This window comes from Erythrolamprus reginae, chromosome 1 (assembly GCF_031021105.1).
Source record: "Erythrolamprus reginae isolate rEryReg1 chromosome 1, rEryReg1.hap1, whole genome shotgun sequence".
Classification (NCBI taxonomy): domain Eukaryota; kingdom Metazoa; phylum Chordata; class Lepidosauria; order Squamata; family Dipsadidae; genus Erythrolamprus; species Erythrolamprus reginae.
Window position 1 is genome coordinate 303,175,875 of NC_091950.1, and position 25,647 is coordinate 303,201,521.

Consider the following 25,647-nt stretch of genomic DNA (forward strand, 5'->3'; position numbering starts at 1 on the left):
CGGCTTCTAAGATCACTGGAGCTGAATCCGTACAGCTGGAAGCAATGCTATATCCCTCTATAGTATTATTTTGTACGGTGTCTTTTGAGAAAACTGAACAGAAGTAGCTATTGAAATGGTCAGCGATCTCCTTATTCCCATTAATGCATGTATTATTCCCGGTACTAAGTTTCGTGATGCCGCAGTTTTTCTTCTTCTTATCACTAATATATCTGAAGAAGGTTTTATCCCCCTTCTTTACAGATTTGGCAATTTCTTCCTCTTTTGAGGCTTTAGCAGCATATATTATCTGTTTCGCCTCCTTCTGTCTCATTTTATACACCTCCCTATCAGCTATACTTCCAGACTCTTTATACCTCCTATAGGCAGCCTTTTTTTCATTGACTATAGCCCTTACATCATTGCTAAACCATAGCGGTTTCTTCTTCCTTTTACCTTTAGTTATTTGTCTTACATACAGTCCAGTGGCTTTTAAGATGGCCTTTTTTAATACAGTCCACTGGGTGCTCGCTCCTGCCATTTTATCCCTCCCCTTTAATTCATTTTCTAAATATTCCCCCATTGCATTAAAATTTGTTTTTCTGAAATCCAATACTTTGGTTGCATTATAGGATTGCTCACAATTAGTTTTTACATCAAACCACAAACATAGATGGTCACTGCATCCTAAATTTTCTCCCACCTTCACATCTGAAACCCAATTCCCATTCGTAAAAACTAAATCTAGAATATTCTCCCCTCTAGTTGGTGTCTTAACCATCTGTGCCAGAGCTGCTCCTGTAAAGGCCTCTACTATATTCTTACTTTTGCATGTAAGGGCACTGGGGATATTCCAGTCAACATCAGGCATGTTGAAATCACCCATAACCACAATATCTCCGTTTACTGCCATTTGGGTAATTTCATCCACCATCTTGTTGTCATATTCCTCGGATTGCCCTGGAGGCCTATAGATCACCCCAATTCTAATGACAGAACCTTCTTTATTTTGCATGCAAATCCAGAGAGTCTCTAGATCTTGACATGTATTGTGAATTAGTGTTGTTTTTAGACTTTCTTTAATATAAATGGCTACTCCACCTCCCCTTCTCTCTATTCTATCCTTCCTATACAGTGTATATCCTGGTATGGATATTTCCCATTCATTAGAATCCTTAAACCATGTCTCAGTTATGGCAACCAGGTCCAAATTATCTCTATATACTATGGCCATTAATTCACAGAGCTTGTTGCTCAAGCTTCGAGCATTCGTGCACATTACCCGAAGAACATTATTTTCATTATTAGTTTGCCCCTTATCATCAACAACTACATCTATTTCATTTGCAGCTCCCTTTTCATAAGCTTCCAAAAACTGCTTTATCCTCATTGGTCGGGGACAGAAATCACCCACATCAGTTACATCTCTGTCCCCTTTACCTAGTTTAAATGCCTGTCCAAAAAAGTTCTGAATTCCTCACCGAGCACCTGGGTACCTCTGTATGATGGATGCAAACCATCCCTCTTAAACAACTCCCTATTAGACCACCTACTGACATCATGACTTACTTAGCCAAAACCTTCAGCATTACACCACTGCCTTAACCACACATTAAACTCTCTGATACACATTGTTTTATCCTCTTGGCCACAAACCGGTAACACCTCTGAGAAAGTCACCGAGTCAGTTATTTTACCCAGCTCCACACTTAGACATTGAAAATCTCTTTTTACTACATTAACATTTCTCTGGGACAAATCATTTGTGCCAAGATGCACCACCACATCAACGTTATTACCTTTACTCACAGCCTCAACAATGTTTGTAATCCGCCTCCTGTCCCTGCTGGCAGTGGCCCCTGGGAGACACCTCAGCACCTTCACCACATCCTTGCTTTGTCCCAAATCAACACCTCTTACAGTCGAATCACCCACAAGAAAATGTGTCCTCTTTTTATTTCTAACTGCACTTGATGGTTTGGTGACATTTACGACAACTATATTATAATGTTACCTTTAATATTATTAAATATCTGCCTTATCTTAGATCCTTGGAAAGGGCTCAATAGCTAGATAAAACTGTCTAATCTAAAAATCTCTGACTGTGCAACAAACCGTCAATAATAAAGTTGCATGCAAAGCAAATAAGATCTGGCAAAGGCTAAGAAAAAACTGAAGAGATAGCCTAAGCTAATTATGATTGCACAAGACTAAGTCTTAAGCACAAATGCATAGGAAGCTAGAATTAAGAAAACAGCAACAGTAAGCAAAAATGTCACCTCTGCAAAGAAGAAACCGTGGGCTAAATTGTTAATTGCTGCAAGATCAGGCCAATTGACTACAAATAGCAACATGACAAAATAGCAGCAACAGTGCATTGGAAGATTTGCAATAACATTTGCCTGTAAACCAGGGGTGTCAAACTTAATTTTGAGGGCCAGATCCGCACTGTAGATCTCCTCCATGGGCCGGGGGGGGGGGGGGGGAGAGATGGGACTGATGCCTCCTTAGTACCCTGCTGGCCAAAATGGGGCATGTGAGGCCCCCCTGCCCCATTTTCAGCCTGGACGGCCTCCAGCATCCTGCCAGCCAAAGTGGACACTTTCTGTAGCACCCTGCTGGCCAAAACGGTATAGGGGGGTATGTGAGGCTCCCACCCCATTTTCAGCTAACGGCCCCCTGTACCCCATTTTGGCTGGCAGGGTGCTGCAGGAGGCACCCCAGGCCAAAAACGGGATGGGGGAGAGGCATCACGGACTGGTCCTTTGCTATTTCCTAGCTGGCCCCATGGGCCATATTTAAGTACCCCATGGGCTGGATTTGGCCCATGGGCCTTTAGTTTGATACCCCTACTGTAAACAAAATATAGCGGCACCATAAAATAAAGTAATAAAAAATGAAGAAGCTAAAGTGCTTTGGGGCTTTAGTATTTAAACAGAAAAGCTCCTGCCACATAACCCCAAAACTTAATAATTGTCAATAAGAAAGATAAAGTTTCGGTTGTGGATGTAGCAGTACCTGGAGACAGCAGACTATAAGAGATGCAAATAAAAATAGAACGGCTGTGGCAAAAGAAAACAAAGTTAATACCAAATGCCTTGTGTGCAATCTCAAACATCTGGAGCACCACTTGAACACTATGAACATTGACAAAATTACCATCAGTTAATTGCAAAAGGCAGCTTTATTGATAATAAAAGTTTGAGTTATTGATAAAAAATAAAAGGATATAAATAAATGCCAACTTTTTTTTCTAATCTTTTTTCTAACATTTCAATGTATTGGCTTTTCAGATTTTAGCAATAGCAAGGAAAAGGTCTTTCACATAGAATTTCCTATTCTGATGACATATCCCTTCATTTACTAGAAAACGTCTAGACCAGTGGTTCTCAACCTTTCTAATGCCGTGACCCCTTCATACACTTCCTCATGTTGTGGTGACCCCCAACCATAAGTCTAGCACCAATTCTCCCAACAGAGCTTTAAGCTGATTGGCAGGAAGGTCAGAGGGACACCCCCCACTGTAAACGCCTGATTGGTCGGATTGTAAAAATATGTTCCAAGGTGCCAGGATAAAAGCTTTAGTTCCTAACACCATGGGAAATTTGTCTTTTCCCATGGCCTTCTTAGACCCCTGTGAAATGGTTGTTTGACCCTCAAAGGGGTCTAGACCAATGGTTCCAAAATCACCCCCCCCCCTTGGTGCTACAAACTCATCCTCAATGCCCCCCACCCCTATAAATAGTATTGTTTGGAATAGCGGTTTACATGACCCACTAAGGAAGATAGTAACTATAAAATTCAAAACTACTTAATTGCACATTTATTCAAAAATCTTTTGTTAATTCAACAAAATTGTTCAACATGATCCAGTGATACCAGGTTTTCAAAGTCTGATAGTCATTTATCAAGAACCTTAGTAACTACTAACGTAATAAATTCAGTAAAATTTAGTAACTCCTTCACTCTTCAGTAAATTCTTAATGTGATGGATGGGCTTGATGAAGTGATACCAGTTTCCCAAGTCTTTCTTTTTTTCCCCTTTCATCTTTTTCTCTTTCCTTCCCACCCTTTTCTTTTTCTGTCTTCCTTCTTTCTCTTCCCTCCCTTCCCTTCCCTCTTTCTGTTTTCCATCCTTCTTTCTTCCCTCCTTTCCCTCCCTTCTTTTTCTTCTATCCATCCATCCACCCATCCTTTCTTTCTTGCTTTCTTCCCTCCATTTTCATTTTTCTGTCTTCCTACCATCTTTTTCTTTCATCTATTTTTGTCTTCCTTCCTTCCATGTATCTATCTTCCTTACAACCATCTTTCTTACTTTCATTCATTCACCCCTTCTCTTTTCTTTCATTCTTTCTTTCCTTTTTTAATTTTTTCTGTTTTCCTTCCTACCTTCCTTGTCTTTCTTTTGCAGTAGAAAGTAATCTCCCCCAAGGCAAATATCTTGTGACAGCAGCTACAAGATGCTCCTAAAATTCCAAATTACTCACCAACTTCCAAGATGGGGGATTCCTGACATAGAGTTTATGGCTTATAAAATGTTTCCATGTCAGAGCCCAGACTCCAAGACTGGCCCATGTTTCTCCCCAACCACCTCACTGTTTGAATCTGCTGCCAACTCCACAACAGATATTTTTACATACAGCCTTCTTTTTGACTCGTGTAGTATACGGGTCCTCAATGGAAGGCAGATTGGTAGCAACTGTTTTTTCCTGCAATTCTAATCATTGATTTCTGTGCCTAGAAATCAATGATTGTGCCCAGACACTTATAGAGGTGCAAATGACACTCAATAATTCTTCTGTAGAACTGTATCAGCAGCTCTTTGGGCAATTTGAGCTTTCTGAGTTGGCGCATAAAGAACATTCTTTGTTGTACTTTTTTGATGTGTTTTTGATGTTAGGTGTCCATTTTAAGTCTTGAAATATGCTAGAACCTAAAAATGTGAAGGAAGGACTCTACTGTTGATACTGTGTTGTCTATTATTGTAAGAGGTGGTAGTATAAGAGGGTTTCTCCTAAAACCTATCACCATTTCTAGTTTTGAGTATTTAGTTCAAGATTGTTCTGGTTAGGGTTCAAGATTGTTCTGGTTAGGGTTCAAGATTGTTCTGGTTAAACCAACCAGACAGGTTCTGAGGAAAACAAAACCACCTCACACTGAAGCAAGGCCACCTAATAATTGCATGATTTAATATTTTAATAGTCAAGTGTTGAGTATAATGTAAGTCAAGGAACTCCAATATAACACCTTTATCATTTACCCTCTTGTAGTCTATATAGTGCTCTTGCAGCTAGTTTTAAATTTTAAAAAAAGAGCAGCTCAAGTTGAAATTTTTGTTTAGTCCAAACATTTGCCCTGAGGTTATGTCCAGGAACATGAGTGTCTTTCAATATAATTTTTGTTTGTTAATGTAACATAATTTTCGTTCCTGAGCAAAAAAAATGCATTTTATTTTCCCCTTGACAACTAACAGCAGAACTCAGGCCACGGAAACAAAGCAAAGGGGAAAGGGGTAACTCCTCTTATGACACCACATGAGTATTAAGGATGCCATGGTAATTTGACAACTAAGATAATTATTGTAGGATTAGCTTTCACAGACTACAGACCATTTTGTCAGGTTCATGAAGTATAATCTTCAGGGTATGTATGCTTGTGTGAAATAGAGGCAACACATATGCATCAACGAAAGGATGCCAAGGCTTGTTTTAGAATTCAAGGCCCGCTGAGATCTGGCTCATGGGGCCATCCTCTAAACAGCGAAAGACCAGCCTGCAGTCCCTCTACCAGTGAAAATGGAGCTCAAGTTTTTGTTGGCAGAGTGCTCGGGCCACCGCAGGTGCCCTTGACATTAGTGACATCAAGCTGGCTACACCAACCCTGGCTATGCCCCTGCCCCCCAACCCCAGGTCAAATAAAACCCTGATGTGGTCCTCAATGAAATCGAGTTTGACATCCTTGTTTTAGAAGAAGGGAGCAATCATTAACTATAGGTAATATTGCATTTGAATTGAAATGTTTCAAGAAAATAGCTTCTCTATTACAGACCCATAAATCAAAATATTTTTTGTGTCTGCTTTACGCAATCATAATCAAATCAGTCTTCCTGTTCTGCTCCTGTCCTTCATCACCTGACTACAGGAAGCCCAATATATTTACATGCCCAAGAAATTTTCCATCCCTCTGCACACTTCTAGAATCCTAGCTTCCATCAATGCTGTCCATTGTACTACTCACATAAGGACTACAAGGCTTCACTGTAATGGGTATGCAGGAATGACATTGAAAATCAAGAAGAGGTGCAGATGGCGGCTAAACTGGTGGGTAAAAGATGTCTCAGCCCACAGGAGAGGACATGGGAAGTACAGTGGTACCTCTACTTAAGAACGCCTCTATTTAAGAACTTTTCTAGATAAGAACCGAGTGTTCAATATTTTTTTGCCTCTACTTAAGAACCATTTTCTACTTAAGAACCCGAGCCCGGAAAAATTTCTCAGGAAATTTGAGAGCGGAATGCCAGTTTCCTGCCATTCTCCCTTTAATCCCGGGCATCTCAGGCTTTTCTGGGCTGCTAGAGGAGCCTTTCGGTGGCACTTAAGGAGGCTTTGGCAGCCCAAAGATAACGCAGTGTTTTCCTTTCTCTGAGCACTTGGGAGAGGGAATAAACCACTTTGCTGTGGTGACTCCCTCACGCTGCGTCCAATACACCTGGCACGAAATTGCCTCCTGGAGTGTCTGGGCGTGGAAAGGCAAATAGGGGTGCTTTGCCCTGGCCAGATCAACTTGGCTTCAGCCAAACTGAGGAGTCACCACAGTGAAGGCGCCGGCTACAAAGCGAGCGAGCAAGAAGAGAGGGGAGCCCTTCAGCATGGGAAGGAAGAGGCAGCAGGTAGCAGCAGCCGCCGCCTTTTGGTCAAAGGAGCTAGAGGTTCCCCCCTCTCGCCCGCCTAGGTTTCTCTCTCTGGCGCAGTGTATGGGAGGCTGCCCCGTGCCGGGTGTATGGGAGGCGCGTTCTCCTCCTCGCCGCCTCAGAGTCCAGATCATTAACAGCAGTTCAATAGCAGAATCTCCTTTAAGAGCTTTTAATTTTAATTCGCGATTAAGACTCAGGTTTAAGATCCTGAATGGTTATTACATCCATGAAAAATAATCTTGAGGGGAACCCCCCCCCCCAATATATTTAATTAAATAAGATATACATGAACTGTGATCTGGAGAAACAGAACATTATAATCATGATAACCAGTGAAAAGTAGGATGTAATTTCTGTTGCTACTAGGTTAATTTTCAAATACATCTTCTTGTTAGCAATAGCAGTTTAAAGCACTTTTGTTTCTCCTGCTATTGAAAATTAAGATGTGAGACTGATTTTGAAACCTGACAGTTATGAATAGTCTTGATTTGGACTCATAGTAGTTACAAAAAAATATTTGCTTCCCCCTAGAATACTGAGAACAGAGATCAGTTTAATGTTCATGTAGACTGAAAACGCACATCCAATCCAAGTAAAAAAACCAAAAATGGCTGTAATGACATAGTAACATTGGAAATAATATTTGTAATTCAACATCATGCAAGAATTATACATAAGAATTAAGTATTTCAATATTTATTGCTATGTACATCACTCAACGACCTGTATAAACAGATCTCCTTTACAGTCTTCAATTTCCTTCACTTTTCAGATATTCTTATTTTCAAGGAATTTTCTGTGCTATGAAGAATTGAGAAGCCTGTCTACGTGCCTTGTAAATGGGAGACACAAAATAGGTAAGTTAGTGCAGTACAGTACAGCAATTAAAAGAAACATATTTATTCTAATTCAATAAAAATTAATCAAGTGATTGTGTTCTGCAATACTTACAACTTTTTCCTCTTCTGTCAGCACACCATCCACAGACACTATTTGATACTGCTTATGCTTTAAGCTTCCTGGAAGTCTTCGAAATAATTTTAGATTATTCCCATCAATGCCTTTTAAGAGTTTTTGCATTTCTTCTGAAGGGCAGCCAGGATCAAATATTACTAGACATAAACTTTTGTTTTTTCTTTCCTCAATTCCAACAACAGTACGACTATGACCTAGTTTCAATGCCAAAATTACATATTAATGCATAGTATACATGTAAACAAGAATTACAAACCTCTTAACACAAATGAGCCATAATGAACTGCTGCTTATCTAAGCATCTTGTTTTTGGAACAAAGCCACTTACATGATTATTCTCAGGAAATGATTCCCATCAAATTATGTTTAAAGCTGCTAATAACACCATATCATGCATGTAATAAATTACAATGTAATTACACAAGTGTTCAGAATATGTTCAGAACTGGAAGGCAGTTCAAGAGGTCTTCAGGCCTGTTATCAGGCATGGGGGAATTGACATGTTCCTTCTCCCTAGGCTTATAAAATTTATGTATGGTACGCTAGTGTGTATGATTGGTTTTAACTTGTGGGGTTTTTAAAATTAATTTAAATATTGGATTTGTTGTACATTGTGTTGCTGTTGCTGTGAGCCGCCCCGAGTCTGCGGAGAGGGGCGGCATACAAATCTGATTAAATTTAAACTTAAACTTAAACTTCATCAATCCCTCAAAAAAAGTAAACAGATTTTAAGTTGAAGAGTCTCTCAACTCTATGAACATATTCAAAGCTTTGTAAGAAATCATGAAGTGCACCAAGAAAAAGACTGTTTTACTATGTTAATGGTGACACAGCACAGCAAACACGATATGCACCTGAACAAATTATTCCAAGAGCAAAGTTTAATTTTTTTTAAAAAAAAGATGTTCTAGGATTGCACAATAATTTTCAGGCAAAGGCCAATTTTCTTAGCCTTTGAATGCTATTCTACAGGGTGAAGGTCAAAGAGAAGGAAGATAAAAAATACTTAAATTCCATTTTCTGCAGATATGATTAAATGCAAAATATTGTTCCTGACTTAGGCGATGCTGTTAGCTGAAATACTACAAGAATATTTGCGATGTTAACTTTTAAAACATTGAAATTTGAATACTCCAGATTCTTTGCTTCCAACATGAAGTATGATTCACATACTATGTAAAAGAATTGTCACGAAGAATAAATTACTAGAATGGAACTTTATTTTCAGAAATATTTTATAAAAATAATCTGGGACAGAGTTCTACTGACCTTGGTGCTGCAGATAAATTGGTGGCTTCGAAGTACTCATAACCTTTCCATTGCTATCTTTCCCTGAAGAATAATAGTTTAATATCCATTCAAACAAACGAGGGTGTGTACCGGAAGAGCCAGTAGGCTGATGAAAGTCAATGATTTGACACCTATAAATTAAATTAAGATGTAGCCAGATAATAAATGTCATCGCTTCAAAATTCTATGCACATAATTCTGCCTTTCGATTAAAAATCTACAAAGTCAACGATATTCAATGGTTAAGTTTAGTTGCTATGCAGGATACATAAAACCATACAAATGACAGTTTTAATTTTTATTTCTAAATGATAAGAGCTCTGTAAAGAGACTGTGGACAATTCATTTTTCTATTTGGAAAGAGTTCTGATTCATCCTGTCTCCCGCTTCTAGTAATTTGGTAGGGAACTATTTGAAGGGAGAAAAAACAGGATGGGAGACATGTTGGAAAGCAGCCAACTTGACAGGGATGAGGGATTAAGTGCAGAATTAGCCTAAGGTCACTGTTGTTCACCAGACCCATGCAGAAAACAAAGGCACAGAAGGAGGTATAATTAATACATATTTGTTCTGCCTTTTTCACTTTGTAAGAAACTCAAGGCAGTGAACATATTTAATAATCCTTCCTTCCTCCTATTTTCTCCCCAACACTAACCCTGTGACATAGGCTGGGCTGATAAAGAGCGAATTGCCTAAAGTCACCCCAGCCAGCTTTGATGTATAAGGTGGGACTAGAACTCAGTGTCTCTTAGATTCTGGAGCAGCACCTTAACTACTATACCAAACTGGCTCTCATATTTTTTTTAATTTTATTCTTGTTATTCAAGTCAAAAGAAGGCTGTGAAAATATTTACAGAAACCTCACATCCTGGAGACACAAACTGCTTCAACTCCTACACTCAAAACAACGCTATAGAGCACCACACACCAGGAACAACTAGACACAAAAACATTTTTTTCTAGAATGCCATCACTTTGCTAAATGAATAATTCCCTCAACACTGTCAAACTATTTCCTAAATTTGTACTACTATTAACCTTCTCATCATTCCCATCACCTATCTTCTACAAAATGACTATGACTGTAACTTTGATGCTTGTATCCTTACAATTTATATTGACTGGTTCTTAATATAATTTGATTGCTTATTGTATCCGGACTACCATTATGTGTTGTGCCTTATAATTCTTGACAAACCTATCTTTTCTTTTATATATGCTGAGAGCATGTGCATCAAGACAAATTATTTTTGGGTCCAATCTATTCTATTCTATTTTTATTATGTTTTTATTTGTTATCACTTAGGTAGAGATGAAATGAAAGATCCACACCAGTTCATAAGGAACAATTATTTTTAATCTTTGTTGTCTGTATTTTCCTGGAGGCAGATCAGAAAATTATTAAATTCAATTATCTGTCCCACCCATCGCCTGTGGACGGCAGAAGAGCGGGGGCAGGCAGGAGGCAGCTCTGCCGGATGTGGGCGATGGGTGGGACAGAGGGGCGGGGTTAAGCGCCGGACCTCCTGTCTTCCCCCCCCAGCCAAAACCCCAAATGTCTCCGCTGTAGCAGCTGCTGCAAGAGGCTTCCCCGCCCCTTGCTCGTGGCCGGCAGAAGAGCGCTCTTGCTAGGCGAATGCTCCTCTTTGTTGCGCTGCCGCCAGCATGGCCTGGCTGGCAGCGGAAGATGTAACGGAGCCCACGGGGCTGGACTCCATGGCGGAGACGGCCGGCCCCTCAATCGGGCCGGCAGGGAACAGAGCAGAGCCCACATGGCTGTGCTCCGTGACAGAGACCGCCGGCCAGCTGATCGGGCCGGTGAGGAGAGGGGCGGAGCCCACATGGCCGGGCTCCGCGGCGGCTGCCTGCTGGGCTGGTAAGAGGGGGAACGGAGCCCACATGGCTGGGCTCCGCAACGGAGACCGTCGGCCTGCCTAGCGGGCTGGGAGGGAGGCGGAATACGGGAGGAGGGAGGCAGCGTCCACGCTTTTCTTTCGGAGGAGCTAATTGGCCAAAGTCGTTCCGAGCCCAGCGGTGCTTTTACATTGATCCCTTTCTCTGGCCACTTACCTCCTCCGCCGAAAGAAAAGTGTGGAGGCTGGCTCCCTCCTTCTCCGGTATTCTACCTCCCTCCCAGCCTCCGGGCCGCATTCGCCTTCCTCCGCCACCACCAGCATCCAGCTCCTCCTCCTCTTCTCGCTTCTCTGCAAAATGACAGAGGGGCGGCGGCACGGAGGGTGGGGGCGGCGGGGGGTGTGTGGAAGAGGTCCATGGGAGAACTGGGGGGAGCCACGGCCACCGCCCTGTGGAAGGGACCTGGCTGGAAAGCTCCCGAAGGTGATCTTTGCGGAGGCCCCCAGGAGAGCAAGCAGAAGGCGTGGGCTGGGGTCGTTCCTCTGGGGGCAAAGGTGGTGGTCGCGGGGTGCCTTTGCTGCAGGCAGGTGTCTAGGCACCGCAGCTCCCCCCAGTTCTCCTGCGGACCTCTTCCGCACACACCCGCCGCCTCCAGCCTCCGTGCCGCCGCCTAGCTGTCATCTTGTAAAGCGAGAAGAGGAGGAGCTGGATGCCGCTGGCGGTGGAGGAAGGCGAATGTGGCTGGGAGGGAGGCGGAATACGGGAGGAGGAGGAAGAGGAGGAGGAGGGAGGGAGGAGAGAGATTTCTGCTTGAAGTTGAGGGTGGCGGCGCAGCGCGAATCCGGCAAGGACTTCTCCAAACTTTTCCCTCCCTTCCCTTCGAGTCATTGCAGCCGGACAGTAACTGTCTACCCAATCCACCCACGAGGCTCCCTCCGGGCAGCCTGCACTGTCTCTCTCCCCCCCCCCCCGTCTCCCCCCCTCTCCCCACCCCTGAACGATCTGAATGCCGGCAGTAATGAGGCAAAAGGGGTGAGTTTTCCATTTGCACGCATTATTGGCTTTTCCATTGATTCCTATGGGAAACATTATTTCATCTTACGAACTTTTCACCTTACGAACCTCGTCCCGGAACCAATTAAGTTCGTAAGATGAGGTATCACTGTATTGCTTTTTCAACTATTTTTTTTTAATTCTTCAATTATTAATGAACTGAAAATATACAGTTCATAATAAATAAAAATGACAGAAATTTTTCTTATCTTTAGTATTGGATACTATTCAAATAAATCTCAGAACTAAGATTTCCTTGATAGTCAACACTTACTTTAGCCTGAGAAAAGTTAAGAGTGAATAAATTTCACATGCGCCTATCCATGCTTTAGTTCCTTGTAATCTGCTGTTGAAATGAGAAGCTCCTTGGGGATCAAAACCTTCTTTCCATGCATCTTCAATTAGTGTTTGTATTTTTGGAATACAAGGAACCGATGAAATATCTAAACAAGAAAGTGGATAACATTTAAAACATTTCAAAAGGAAATTTTGAATTCACAATATTTTTGTTCTCCGAGATTGTGAAATGGGTCAGTCCTTAGTTTGGAAAATACAGGTAATACTTCACTTACAATCACAATTAAGCCCAAAATTTCTAGTTGCTAAGTGACAGTTGTTTAAGTGAATCTTGCCCCATGTTTACATTTCTTGCCACAGCTGTTAAGTGAATTATTGCAGTTATTACATTAGTAACATGGTTGTTAATTGAATTTCTCTTGTCAGAAGGTCCCCAAAATCTGGGACACTGTAGCCATTGGCCATGCATTTGACTTTTGATCACATAACCATGAAGATGTTAAAATGGTCACGTCCGTTTTTTCAGTGGCGTTGTAACTCCAAACAGTCACTAAACAAACTGTTGTAAGTTGATAGATATATCTGTCAATAGGCATAGTATCAAAGACAGGAAATTTCTATTGGATTGAGACTGGAAAAGATCTATAGGGACAAGGTCTTCCCCTTTCAAAAATGGTATGCGAAGTGCTATCTCTAAAAATATGTAGGTTGATGGCAGATTATTCTTGTTTGTTAATCCAGGAATGGGAAATTGAGAAAAGGGCTGCAAAAATGATGGTGTTTATCAGTTTTTTGTTTTCTGCTTTGTTTTTCTTTGGTTCAAAACGACCTCCGGGATGCACTTTTTAAAGAACTGAGGGAAATGACCACCTTACTTGCATTTAAAAAGTTCTTCAAATCCAATTTGTTCCACCAGGGTTTTATCATTAATATTTTGAATTAATGCCTAATTATTTCAATTCTTTATGTACTGCAGTAGTAGTTGCAAACTATTATTTAGATTTTTAAAATCCCTTTATTTTTTTAAAAACAATTTGAAGTGTAAACATATATAATACTACGTCCTCCTATTTTCCCTACAGCAATCCTGTGAGGTGGGTTGGGCTGAGAGAGAATGCGACTAGCTCAAGGTCATCCAGTCAGCTTTCATGCTTAAGGCAAGACTAGACTGCTGTCTTCTAGTTTCTGGCCATTTACATCAGTAAGGACAATAGTATAAAATATTGTAAAAGTTTAGTATTAAATAGCATCCTCGCACTGTTAAAGAAATGTGGAAAATCTAAAATTTGATGTCGTTCCAGAAGAGTTGCATGTCTGCAGGCTCTGGATGCAACTGAATCAAGGTGGGTTCCTCTGACCTTTCTACTGGTCCGCTGCATGCGCATCATGACGTCTCACACGCATGCATCCCCTAGCGCGATTTTGCTTCTGCGCATGTGCAGAAGGACCATTTTCCTTCTGTGCATGTGCAGAGAGTTGAAAAATCCTCCAAAATAAGAAAAAAAAAAGATGGCGGCTCACGGACCGGCAAAGACAGCACCGGAGCTGTCATGCCAAAATTGCGCAATTTGGTGGGCCACTATCAGAGCAGCGCACCGGACTGCACTGGCAGGAACCCACCTCGGGACTGAACAAAACAAGTTCCAACTTAAAAGATTCCCTTTCTTTTCAAGTATTGTCTCTTGCTATTACTCAATTACCTTCAACAGGTATCACAATAGTATGCTAAGATCATATCATAACTGGGAACATCTACATACTGACAGGTCGGAGATGGGAAGTGATTTCTTCCTGAAAAACCTTTATGAATATTGAGAAATTTTCCAAAATTAAATGTTCCCTATCTCAGAATCAAAACAATACTAAATCACAGTGGACCCTAGGCAAATTTAGTCTGACATAGATTTATTTATTTATTATTTACTTATTATATTTCTATGCCACCCTTCTCGAAGCGACGGTTGCTTTTAATTACAATGAAAACTATGTAATAAAGTACAAACCTTTCAAGCTGTCTTTATAGGAGTTATTTCTCAAAAGAGATGAAAACAGAATTTGAAAATTCCGATAACCACAACCCCAGCCTTTGTCTCCAAAAGAACAGTGAAAGTGATCCACTCCTGTAGAGAGCCATACGTGCTTTATATCTTTGCATTCATTCTGATAGTACTGGCACAATGCTTCAGTGATTCCTAGTTTGAAAAAAAGATGGAAATAGGGAAATATTGGATTAGCCTTATTTACAAATTATTCAATTATGCAAGTTTAAAAGATATGACCTGATAGTCAAGCCAGTGTTGACTTTTAGCACCTGCATAGATTCATTATCTGTTCTCAACCAGGCCTTTCAGGTTTTCTAAAGATGTATCCATCCATGTTGTAATCCAACTCCTACTGCAAACAATTCTAAAAATCTTTATATTGCTTACATAACACAAATCTTTTAGAATAATACTTCAGGTCCAGACTAGAGAGCTGCGGTAACGCAATGGTTAGAATGCAGTATTGCAGACTAATTCAACTCACTACCAGGAATTCAATTCTTACTGGCTCAAGGTTGACTCAGCCTTCCATCCTTCCGAGGTCGGTAAAATGAAGACCCAGATTGTTGGGGACAATATGCTGACTCTGTAAACCACTTAGGGCCACGAGGGCAAACCTATAGCACACGTGCCACCTGTGGTACACGGAGCTATATCTTCCGGCATGCAAGTCATTGCCCTAGTTTAGCTCGTGTGCATATGTGCACCGGCGAGCTGATTTTTAGCTCATGCGTAGGCTCTGGGAGGACGTTTTTGGACTCCAGGGGAATGGGGGAGGCTGTTTTCACCCTCCCCAGGCTCCAAGAAAGCTTCTGATCTACCGGGCCCACCAAAAGTCAGGAAACGGGGGAGTGGGGGGTCATGTGCACATGCACGGGATGGGGGTCACATGCACTGGGGGGCAGGGTGTGTGGTGGGCATTGAATTATGGGTGTGGGAACACACATGTGCAATAGCATACATACGGGTGCTTTTGGCACCCGAGGGAAAAAAGGTTTGCCATCACTGATGTAGGGCATGAAGTGGTATATAATTCTAAGTGCTTTTGCCTATGGATGTGTCTTCAAACATAAACCCTTATAATAAGATTTATTTATTTATTTGTTTATTTGTTTGTTTGTTTGTTTGTTTGTTTGTTTGCTTGCTTGCTTGCTTGCTTGCTTGCTTGCTTGCTTGCTTGCTTGCTTGCTTGCTTGCTTGCTTGCTTGCTTGCTTGCTTGCTTGCTTGCTTGCTTGCTTGCTTGCTTGCTTGCTTGCTTGCTTGCTTGCTTGCTTACTTACTTACTTACTTACTTACTTATTAGATTTGTATGCCGCCCCTCTCCGAAGACTCGGGGCGGCTAACAATAAAAAAGACAATGTAAACAAATCTAATATTAAAAAGCAATCTAAAAAATCCCAATTTAAAAAACCAATCATACATACAAGCATACCATGTATAAATTCTATAAGCCTAGGGGGAAGGGAAAAATTTCAATTCCCCCATGTCTGACGACAGAGGTGGGTTTTAAGGAGCTTGCGAAAGGCAAGGAGGGTGGGGGCAACTCTGATATCTGGGGGGAGGTGGTTCCAGAGGGTCGGGGCCACCACAGAGAAGGCTCTTCTCCTGGGTCCCACCAAACGACATTGTTTAGTTGACGGGACCCGGAGAAAGCCAACTCTGTGGGACCTAACCGGTCGCTGAGATTCGTGCGCCAGAAGATAATTCCTACATGAGAAGTAGCTGATTAAAGAGACTAGGCACGAGGGAAAAACTTTCCAGATGAATATTGAGCCTACCATACAACCTGACAGTAATGACACTGTTCCTATAACGAGAAAGAGAAATGAGTTCTTTCTTCAGAGGAAGAAAGACTATAAACATGACTATCAAACGAAAAACTAAGATATACATTTTATTTTATCTGAAGGCAACAATTATATCTCCAAGGGGTTAATACTTTTGATAGCACTATCCTTAATATGGTTCGTACTGTGTTAAGTTGAGAGTGCAAGAAAAAACCCAGTGATTTCTTAAATGAGTCAATACTATACAGTATCACAATATTCAATGAATGACTATTTAAATAATCCCTTTTAGACATCTGAGTCAGGTTTTGAAGCAAGAACTTACTAACCTGAAGTCTTTGTCTTTCCATCATCAATGCCTAAAGCCAGAGATTCCAACATATCAGCTTTTTTCCTGTGATATTCAGATGGTTGCATTCTTCCAAAATCTACTTCTTTTGTCATGGCTTTTAGTGACTGTTGCTTGTACCCTCCAGAACCATCTAAACCATATTGTCTCTGTGGTGGACAAAATATATTTTAAGGGTGAGTACTGCTGATGTCTTGGATCATAGCTTCCCTACTGCCTTAGCACTAATCACATTGAATGGAATCCAGGATTGCATCACACTAGGAATGATTTTCTAGAAACAACTTGAGGTATTGGGCTACAAATAGCTAGGAACACTTATTGCTGAATTACCAACTAGTATTCAACTGCATAAGGCTTCAGTGCATTTTTATTTGTAGATGGCTATGTTTGGAAAGTACATCAACATTCTACAGAGAGCTTTGGCAGAAAAAAATCTTGCCTTACCTCTTTATTAATAAATCAAGAGATCAACTTAATACTGCATCCAGTTTTGCTCACCACATTACAAAAAAATATGTTCAGGCTTTGGAAAAAGTGCAAAGAAGAGCAAGTAAGATGATTAAGGGCCTGGAGAGAGAAAAAAATATGAACGGTTGCAGGAATTGGATATGGTCATTCTAGAGAAAAGAAGAACTAGGGTGTGACATGATACCAGTATTCTAGTATTTAAAGGGCTGCCGCCAAGAGTGGGTCAACTTATTTTCCAAAGCACTAGAAGGCAAGACAAGAAACAATGGATGAAAACTAATCAAGGAAAGAAGCAATTAAGGAAGGAATTAAGGAAAAAACTTCCTATCAGCTAGACAATTAACCAGTGCAACAGCTTGCCTTCAGAAGCAGGCTCTTCATTACTGGAAATGTTTAAGAAAAGACTGGACAGAAATGGTATAGGGCAGTGGTGAAATCCAAAAATTTTCCCTACTGGGACTGTGAGTGTGGCTTGGTTTTGTGACTGGGTGGACATGGCCAACTTGATTGGTCTCACCCTTAGGAAATTTCTCCTTAGTCCAACTCTCAATAAAATAGCACAATAAAATAGCACCGTTCCTCTTACTTTTAAATTCTCTCGCTTTTCCTTTCCTTTGTATAAATCAATCTTACTTACCTATTACCAGGTAGTATGTATATATACTTTAATGCATATGTTATGAAATGTAACATGGACAACAAGATACTTATCTCAATGGCAAAGACAACCTTCTGTATACTTTAAGGCATACGGTATCATTATGCATTAATATGTAACAATATTTTTATTTTCCTGCATCCTCTTGACTTTATGTTCCCCTCCTCCCCCTTTCCCATTGTACCATTTAAAACTTAATAAACTATTTTCAAAAATAAAAATAAAAATAGCACTGTTCCAATATTTAAAGTAGAATAGGATAACAGAATTGGAGAGGACCTTGGAGGTCTTCTAGTCCAACAACACACCACTTCAGACAAATGGTTACCCAATCACTTCTTAAAAACTACCAATGTTGGAGCGTTTATAACTTCTGGAGGCAAGTTGTTCAACTGATTAATTGTTCTGTCAGGAAATTTGAGAGGCTCCTACAAAAATGAGGGAGTCAATCTATTTTCCAAAGCACCAAAAGGTACAAGGAACCTAGGGATAAGGAGAAATTTTCTAAGACTACGGTAATCAATCAATGAAATAGCTTGCCTTCAGAAGTTGTGGGTGCTCCATCACCAGAGGCTTTCAAAAAGAGCGAGGGAAGTACACCCCAAAAGGACAGTGAGAGAAACCACTAAAACAATGCAGAAAATTTAAAACAGCCATTCCATTAAAAAAAAAAAAGTCTACCCCAAAGCAAATGCAGCAACTGGGAGGGACATTAAGAGCAGCTGCTCAAGGTAACTGAAAACCTAGGTGTGCTGCCCAAAGCCATTAACCCTTCCAACTCTGTTATTCTATGTTCTAAAATTGGGTGCACAGCAGAAGTAATACAACTGGCTGGACCATACATGCATTCACAGCTCAAGTTGCATCATTGTCCCCTCCTGTATGTTTTTCCCCAAGAAGAAACAAGTAGTAGCCAACATTGCAACAGCTACAAAAGATCTTGGGAAACTCCAGGGAGTATCAGCCGATCACAGAAGTGTTATTTAATAGCCCTTATAATGAAAATGTTTGTAATCTTGTCCTTCTTGAAGGAAAGAGGTTAATCACATCACTAGATGGGTGTTTGATTAGTTTCCTTCCCCTAATCCTGTCAGTTTCTGTTGTTTATTTACTTAATGTAGGGCTTTATTCTTGCAATGCAAGTATTAAGTGGAGCTAATAACTTTAGGGAGGGGGGGGAGGGAGGGAAGGGGAGATGGGTGAGGGGGAAAGAAACCTATTGCACTTTGTTTTTAACCAGTTTTCTGAACTGCCTAAGAAATTTGGGTAAACCAGTGACAATGGTTTGGGTAAACCAGTGACAACCGGCTGGATTTCATCTGTGGTATAATCTCCTACTTGAGCAGGGCGGTGGACTAGATCATCTTCAAAATCCCTTCTACCTCTATTCTGATTGAAGAAGTGTTGTACGAACAACTGTGGGTGGAAAAAAATCAACCACCCATGTAATGTAGTAACTTTAAAAGTGCATGTAGTCTTTTATATACTGCCTTTCTTCCATCATGATTCGTGAGATTTCTGAATGGTCTCCCATCCAGGAACTGACGCAACCCAGACCTGTTTTGATAAGGGGGTTCTTTTATGAAACAGACCTGTACCTTAATCAGTTGCTTTCAAAGATCAACCTGTTTACCTATGAAGAATAAATAGGTACTCATACTTACTGCACATGTACTTTCTCTCTTTATTTAGTCAGAAGATCTGTCAAACACAGACTTAAAAGAGTAATATCATACTTGCAACTTTTGGAAATCTTCCTTTTCTTGTCTTGCAGTTTCAGTTCTTCTTTGCCTATCTTCTTCATTTTGAAGATGCTGTGCGAATTCTAGATCATTCAAGTTTCTTCCTATTATGTCAAAAAATATGGACGCTTTAATGTATTTCAAAATATTGAAATACACATATAATTTCAGCAACATTTAGTTTCAATTTTGCAGCATAATTCTATGTATGCTTACATAGAATTAACCTTTATTCACTGAGGCACAGAATTTATTTGTTTATTTATTTATTTATTTGATTGATTGATTGACTTCTATGCTGCCCAGTCCTGTGGGACTCAGGGTGGTTTACAACAATATAAAACACAATATAATACAATAATAGAAGAAGTCAATATTAATATTAAAACTAAACATTAAAATAATAAAACAATAAAATAATAAAATCCTCAACAATAAAACCCACAACAATCTAATCAACCAACATACGTAGATATCTAACCTATCAACCCAATTCAGCAGTGATAGATGGTAGTATTCATGGCCTGCCGGAAAAACCAGGTTTTCATTGCTTTTCGGAAGGCCAGTAGGGTGCAAGCAATATGGACATCGCGGGGGGGGGGGGGGGGGGGTGTTGGTTCCATAGAACTAGAGCAGCCACAGAGAAGGCCCTCCTCCGGGGCCACGCCAACCTGCATTGCTTAGTCGACGGGACCCAGGGAAGCCCGACCATATCAGATCTTATTGCTCTCTGGGAAGTATGTGGCAGGAGATGGTCCCTAAGATAGTCTGGTCCTAAGCCATGTAGGACTTAGGAATTAAAATCCTATTTGTGCATATGACATTCATACAGATATAACAATACAATTCAAATAATTGTATGTATTTATTTAAAACATTCACATAGCTGCTTATCTTATATCAAACTCTAGGTACTATTCATCATAGAAATAATAAATTGAAATCATCCCACATATTTCATATATACAAACTGTTTTACTTGATTAGTAAACTATACTACCAATAATTTTTGCTTGGAGTACAGTTATTAACTTACAGGATGTATTTCTTTCTAGCCATAACTGCTTTGTTTGTTTCTAAGGTGCATAATCCTCATGCCTGGGACTTAACTCTTAAATCATAAGTAATGCTGAGTTATCATCCACAATGAGATCAACATTCCAACTAACAAAGGAAGAATGCAGGAATTTATCTTTCCCTTATAGTCTCTGAAACTCTGTCCTAGAATTGAGAAAGCTTCAGCGCAACTGTGTGGGGAGGACAATAGTGGATGCCAGAAGAAGGAAAACAAGCGATGTGTATAACACTTTCTCCTTTTCCAGAAGAAAAGTTTGTACGGTTGTTTTGAACTGAATAATTCTATACAATTTCTGGAGACATAGCATGGCATTTATGTATCCTTTTTACAGGGAAAGATTCATCACACATTTCCTGGGCAGAACAATTTAAAAATATACACTGCTCAAAAAAATAAAGGGCACACTTAAACAACACAATATTACTCCAAGTAAATCAAACCTCTGTGAAATCAAACTGTCCACTTAGGAAGCAACACTGATTGACAATAAATTTCACATGGTGTTGTGCACATTCAACTTTGTACAGAACAAAATATTCAATGAGAATATTTCATTCATTCAGATCTAGGATGTGTTGTTTGAGTGTTCCCTTTATTTTTTTGAGCAGTATAAATATATTTGCCTATTTAAGAAAAGAAGTACAGTGGTACCTCAAGTCTAAGGAGAAGGGCGGCATAAAAATTGAATAAATAAATAAATACGAACTCCTCGTCTTACGAACAACTCGAGATACGAACCCGGGGTTCAGAAAATTTTTGCCTCTTCTTACGAACTTTTTTCGTGTTACGAACGCCAAACCCGAACTTCCGGGTTCGGCGTTCGGGAGGCTGCTGGCAAGCCCCCCGGCTGTTTTAAAAGGTGACAGCCGGGCGGTGGGGCTTCCCAGCAGCCTCCTGAACCCAAACGGCAAACCCGAACTTCTGGGTTCGGCGTTGGGAGGCCGCCAAGAAGCCCCGCAGCCGGGCTGTCACCTTTTAAAACAGCCGGGAAAGAGCGCGAGGGGCGGGGAAGCCTCTTGCGGCAGCTGCTACAATGTGTAGACATTTGGGGGTTTGGCGGGGGGGGGGGGGAAAGGCAGGAGGTTCAGTGCCTCCCTCCTCCTCCCGTATTCCACCTCCCTCTCAGCCCGCTAGGCAGGCCGGCGGTCTCCATTGCGGAGCCCAGCCAAGTGGGCTCCGTTCCCCCTCTTACCAGCCCAGCAGGCAGCCGCCGCGGAGCCCGGCCATGTGGGCTCCGCCCATTTCTACACCGGCCTGATCAGCTGGCTGGCGGTGTCTGTCGCGGAGCCCAGCCATGTGGGCTCCGCTCTCCTCCCCACCGGGTCTCTGTTGCGGAGCCCAGCCACATGGGCTCCGTTGCATCCCCCACCGGCCCAGCAGGCCGGCCGGTGGTCCCTGTCATGGAGCACAGCCATGTGGGCTCCGCTCTGTTCCCTGCCGGCCCGATTTGGCAGCTGGGGGCTGCCTGGCTTTGTGTTTTTGGCTGGGGGGGGAGGCAGGAGGGCCGGCCACCCCAGTGCTTCACCTTCCCCCCCTGCCAAAAACCCAAAGGTCCCCACCACAGCACCCGCTGCAGCCAAAACGACAAAGTCGGGCAGTTCCCCAGCAGCCGAAGGAGACTTAACCCCGCCCCTCTGTCCCACCCATCGCCCGTATCCAGCAGAAGCTGCCACCCGAGCGCTCTTGCCCAGCGGGAGGCGAAGCATTGGGATGGGGGGGGGTGTCAGGACACCCACACCCACCCCAGCACTTTGCATCCCGCTGGCCAAGAGCAATCGGGCAGCAGCTTCTGCCGGACACGGGCAATGAGCGGGACAGAGAAGCGGGGAGAATCAGGAGGCTCCTTTGGCGGCTGGGGGCTGCCTGGCTTTGTGTTTTTGGCTGGGGGGAGAGTTAGGAAGGTCCTACTTCTCCCCCCCAGCCAAAAACTCAAAGCCTGTCTCCTGCCGCACGGTTTAGCCAGGAGAGGAGCGGCGAAGTGACGTGGAGGAATGGGAAGCTGAAACCGCCCAGTTTCAGCTTTCCATTCCTCCACGTCACTTCGCCGCTCCTTTTGGCTGGGGGGGGGGGAGATAGGAAGGTCCTACCTCTCCCCCCCCCAGCCAAAACCCCAAAGCCTATCTGTTGCCGCACGGTTTAGCCAGGACAGGAGCGGCGAAGTGCCCGGTTTCAGCTTCGCATTCCTCCACGTCACTTTGCCGCTCCTCCCAGGCAAAAAGAAGCCGCGGAGAGGGTCACGCCTTCCGCCTGGGAAGTCCTGCCCCATCATCCCCGAAGGCCGGCCTTTTTGCCTGAGAACAAGGACAGAAAACACCAGCCTGAAGATGACGAGTGAGACCTCGTCGAAACGTCGCCAGAAATTTCCAAATCCTACACGGGAAGAAACCCAGCTTTGAGGCAGAGGCCTTTTTTCCACTGCCTATGACACTTTATTATTTAAACTATTTAAGTTGCAGTTATTCATCTTACTCTGGATACAAATGAATATCTTATATGTATGGTATTTCAGTGTTTGTGAGATTCATTCTACAGTATTACAAGAAATAGCCAACTGAAAATACTGACATATCTTTCCAATTACAACATATTATTTTATAACGTTTTTAGTTGGATAAAACTTTCCAAATCATGCCAAACATGCTTAAATGATAACATGTCTTATTTTAGAATCATGTATTTTACCTTCTAAAATGCTGCATTCATCCAGGTGCAGTTCAACATGTTCTTGCAGAACCAGATAATTGGTACAACTAAGATGGCATATTGGACATTCATATAGAGGCGGACCACTTTCTGTATTGAAAAAAAACATTTAAAGGATAAATGATGATTTTACTGGCCATCCCTAGAAAAAAATCAAAGAAACTAAACAATTCCAAACAAAATCCATAAATTCATAACTTGTATTAAAAGTCAGGTTTAATGTTTGAGAGCTTTGAAGCCCAGTCAGATTTCACAGATTTACCATGTTGGAGTAATGGCACTTAAAGTGAAAAGGCCATATTTATTTTTCACAGTTGTGTTACTCAAAAACAGAGAGTAGTGGCAATTAAAATGGTGGCCCTAAATGAACTGATATTCTAAGCACTAAAAACAGCTGGCAAAGTTTGGCATTTTTAATTGCAGTTGACTTAATCTATACAGGGCAGTATGCTTGATTTTTGTTGTATAAAGAATCAAGACGGATGTATCAGTTAAAGAGACTAGAACTGGAGATGGCGAACCTTTCAGTCTTGGGTGCCAAAAGGGTGCATGTACATGCAATAGCACACGCACATGTACCCATTCCCATAATACAATGTCCTTCTCTGGGCATTCACACAACCCCCTGCACAAACACACAGGCCTCACTAAAAACTCCGGATGTCCGGTAGGCCCGTTGGACTGTTTTTCACTCTCCCCAGGGTTTAGGAAAGCCTCCCGAAGCCTGGGGATAGCAAAAAATGGCCCAACAGGCCAATTGGAAGTTCTTTTGGGCCACTGGGTTGTTTTTAGCTGTCCCCAGGCTTTAGAGGCTTTCCTGAAGCCTGGGAAAAGAGAAAACAGAAGAAAAGAATGTAAAAAATCAGCTGGCCAGCATACACGAGTGCTGGACCTGACATAGGACATCTTGAGTGCCCTCACATATGGCTCCGTGTGCCACCTGTAGCACATGTGCCATAGGTTCATCATCACTGCCTTTGTTTATCCTCAGTTACAAACACTCACTCGGGATTTGGAGCCACATCAATCTACCTCCCAAAGTTGCTGTAGGAAAAGAAGCAGGATGACCAGAGAGCATCATGTGCATTGAAACGAGCTCAACAAATGATGGGAAATATAGTGCCAAGGTCAGTTATACATAAATCATGCAAAATGTGCCCACTGGTCAATGGGAACTATGGATATCCTGTGTAAAACAATACAAGGTCAAGACTCAATAGTAAGCAGGTGCTTTGCATACCCTTATGGCCACTTTGAAGACCTAGATTTGGGGAAGGAAACAGGGAAACTACCTTGAACCTTCCTCTACTACCATCTTTTTATTTTATTTATTTTTATTTTATTTATTTGATTAATTAATTATACTTCTGGACTCTGTGTGGTATACAACATATAAAACAGTATAAAATAGTATAAAAAACTCATTAAAAACATTCATCCTTAGTGGCCGGATCAAGATGGTATCAAATTATCACTTTTAATGCACGCTTTGCTTAAAAGTGCAGAAAAAAGCGCAGACATTTGGAATACTGTGTTCGGTTCTGGAGACTGCACCTACAAAAAGATATTGATAAAATTGAACGGGTCCAAAGATGGGCTACAAAAATGGTGGAAGGTCTTAATCATAAAACTAATCAGGAAAGACTTCATGAACTCAATCTGTATAGCCTGGAGGACAGAAGGTAAAGGGGGACATGATCAAAACATTTAAATATGTTAAAAGGTTAAAAAGAGGGAAGTGTTTTCAATAGGAAAGTGATCACAAGAACAAGGGGGCACAATCTGAGGTTAGTTGGGGGAAAGATCAGAAGCAACGTGAGAAAATATTATTTTACTGAAAGAATAGTAGATGCTTGGAACAAACTTACAGCAGAGGTGGTTGGTAAATTCACAGTAACTGAATTTAAACATGCCTGGGATAAACATATATCCATCCTAAGATAAAATACAGGAAATAGTATAAGGGCAGACTAGATGGACCATGAGGTCTTTTTTTGCCATCAGTCTTCTATCTTTCTAAGATCCGGTTGCAATTAGAAAGACGCCAAAGGAGGATCCGCTCCATGTGCTCCGTTAAACAAACAAATAAACCGAGACTCCCCGGGAAAAACAATTCAACCCCAACCCCTTTGCATCTCTGCGACAACCCCGGGCAGGCGTTTCGGTTTCCTCGTAGAGCGCTTGGGAGGTGGTGGGAGACCGCAAACGGAACTCAGCCGCGGTCTTTAGACCGCCAAACCTCGTAGCGTCCGCAGGCGAGCAAGTTAGGCCTCTCCGCTGACTCACCGGGAAGGAGAGGCGGGGGAATAGCGCGAGCACCGGCAGGCGGGCTTCCCGGTCGACCTCTCCTGGACCCATCCATTATCCCGCCGCTTGGAGGGGGGAGGGAAAGCGCTGAGGGGCTCCTCCTTCTCGGACTGCAAATAAACCACGCCCATTTTAAGACCCAGCCAAA

At 41.9% G+C, this 25,647-nt stretch overlaps 1 protein-coding gene across 1 annotated transcript; it reads right to left on the reverse strand.

Annotated features, from left to right (window-relative positions):
* Positions 1 to 7,425: 7,425 nt before the first annotated feature.
* ZUP1 (zinc finger containing ubiquitin peptidase 1) lies at positions 7,426 to 25,635 on the reverse strand. Its single transcript, XM_070733419.1, has 9 exons — positions 25,479 to 25,635; positions 23,172 to 23,282; positions 19,406 to 19,515; positions 16,521 to 16,689; positions 14,365 to 14,553; positions 12,339 to 12,507; positions 9,137 to 9,288; positions 7,844 to 8,061; positions 7,426 to 7,724 (listed from the first exon to the last, which is right to left on the reverse strand). The coding sequence occupies exons 1-9, from the start codon at positions 25,552 to 25,554 to the stop codon at positions 7,677 to 7,679; spliced, it is 1,242 nt and encodes a 413-aa protein (XP_070589520.1). The 5' UTR covers positions 25,555 to 25,635; the 3' UTR covers positions 7,426 to 7,676.
* Between the last annotated feature and the right edge of the window lie 12 nt (positions 25,636 to 25,647).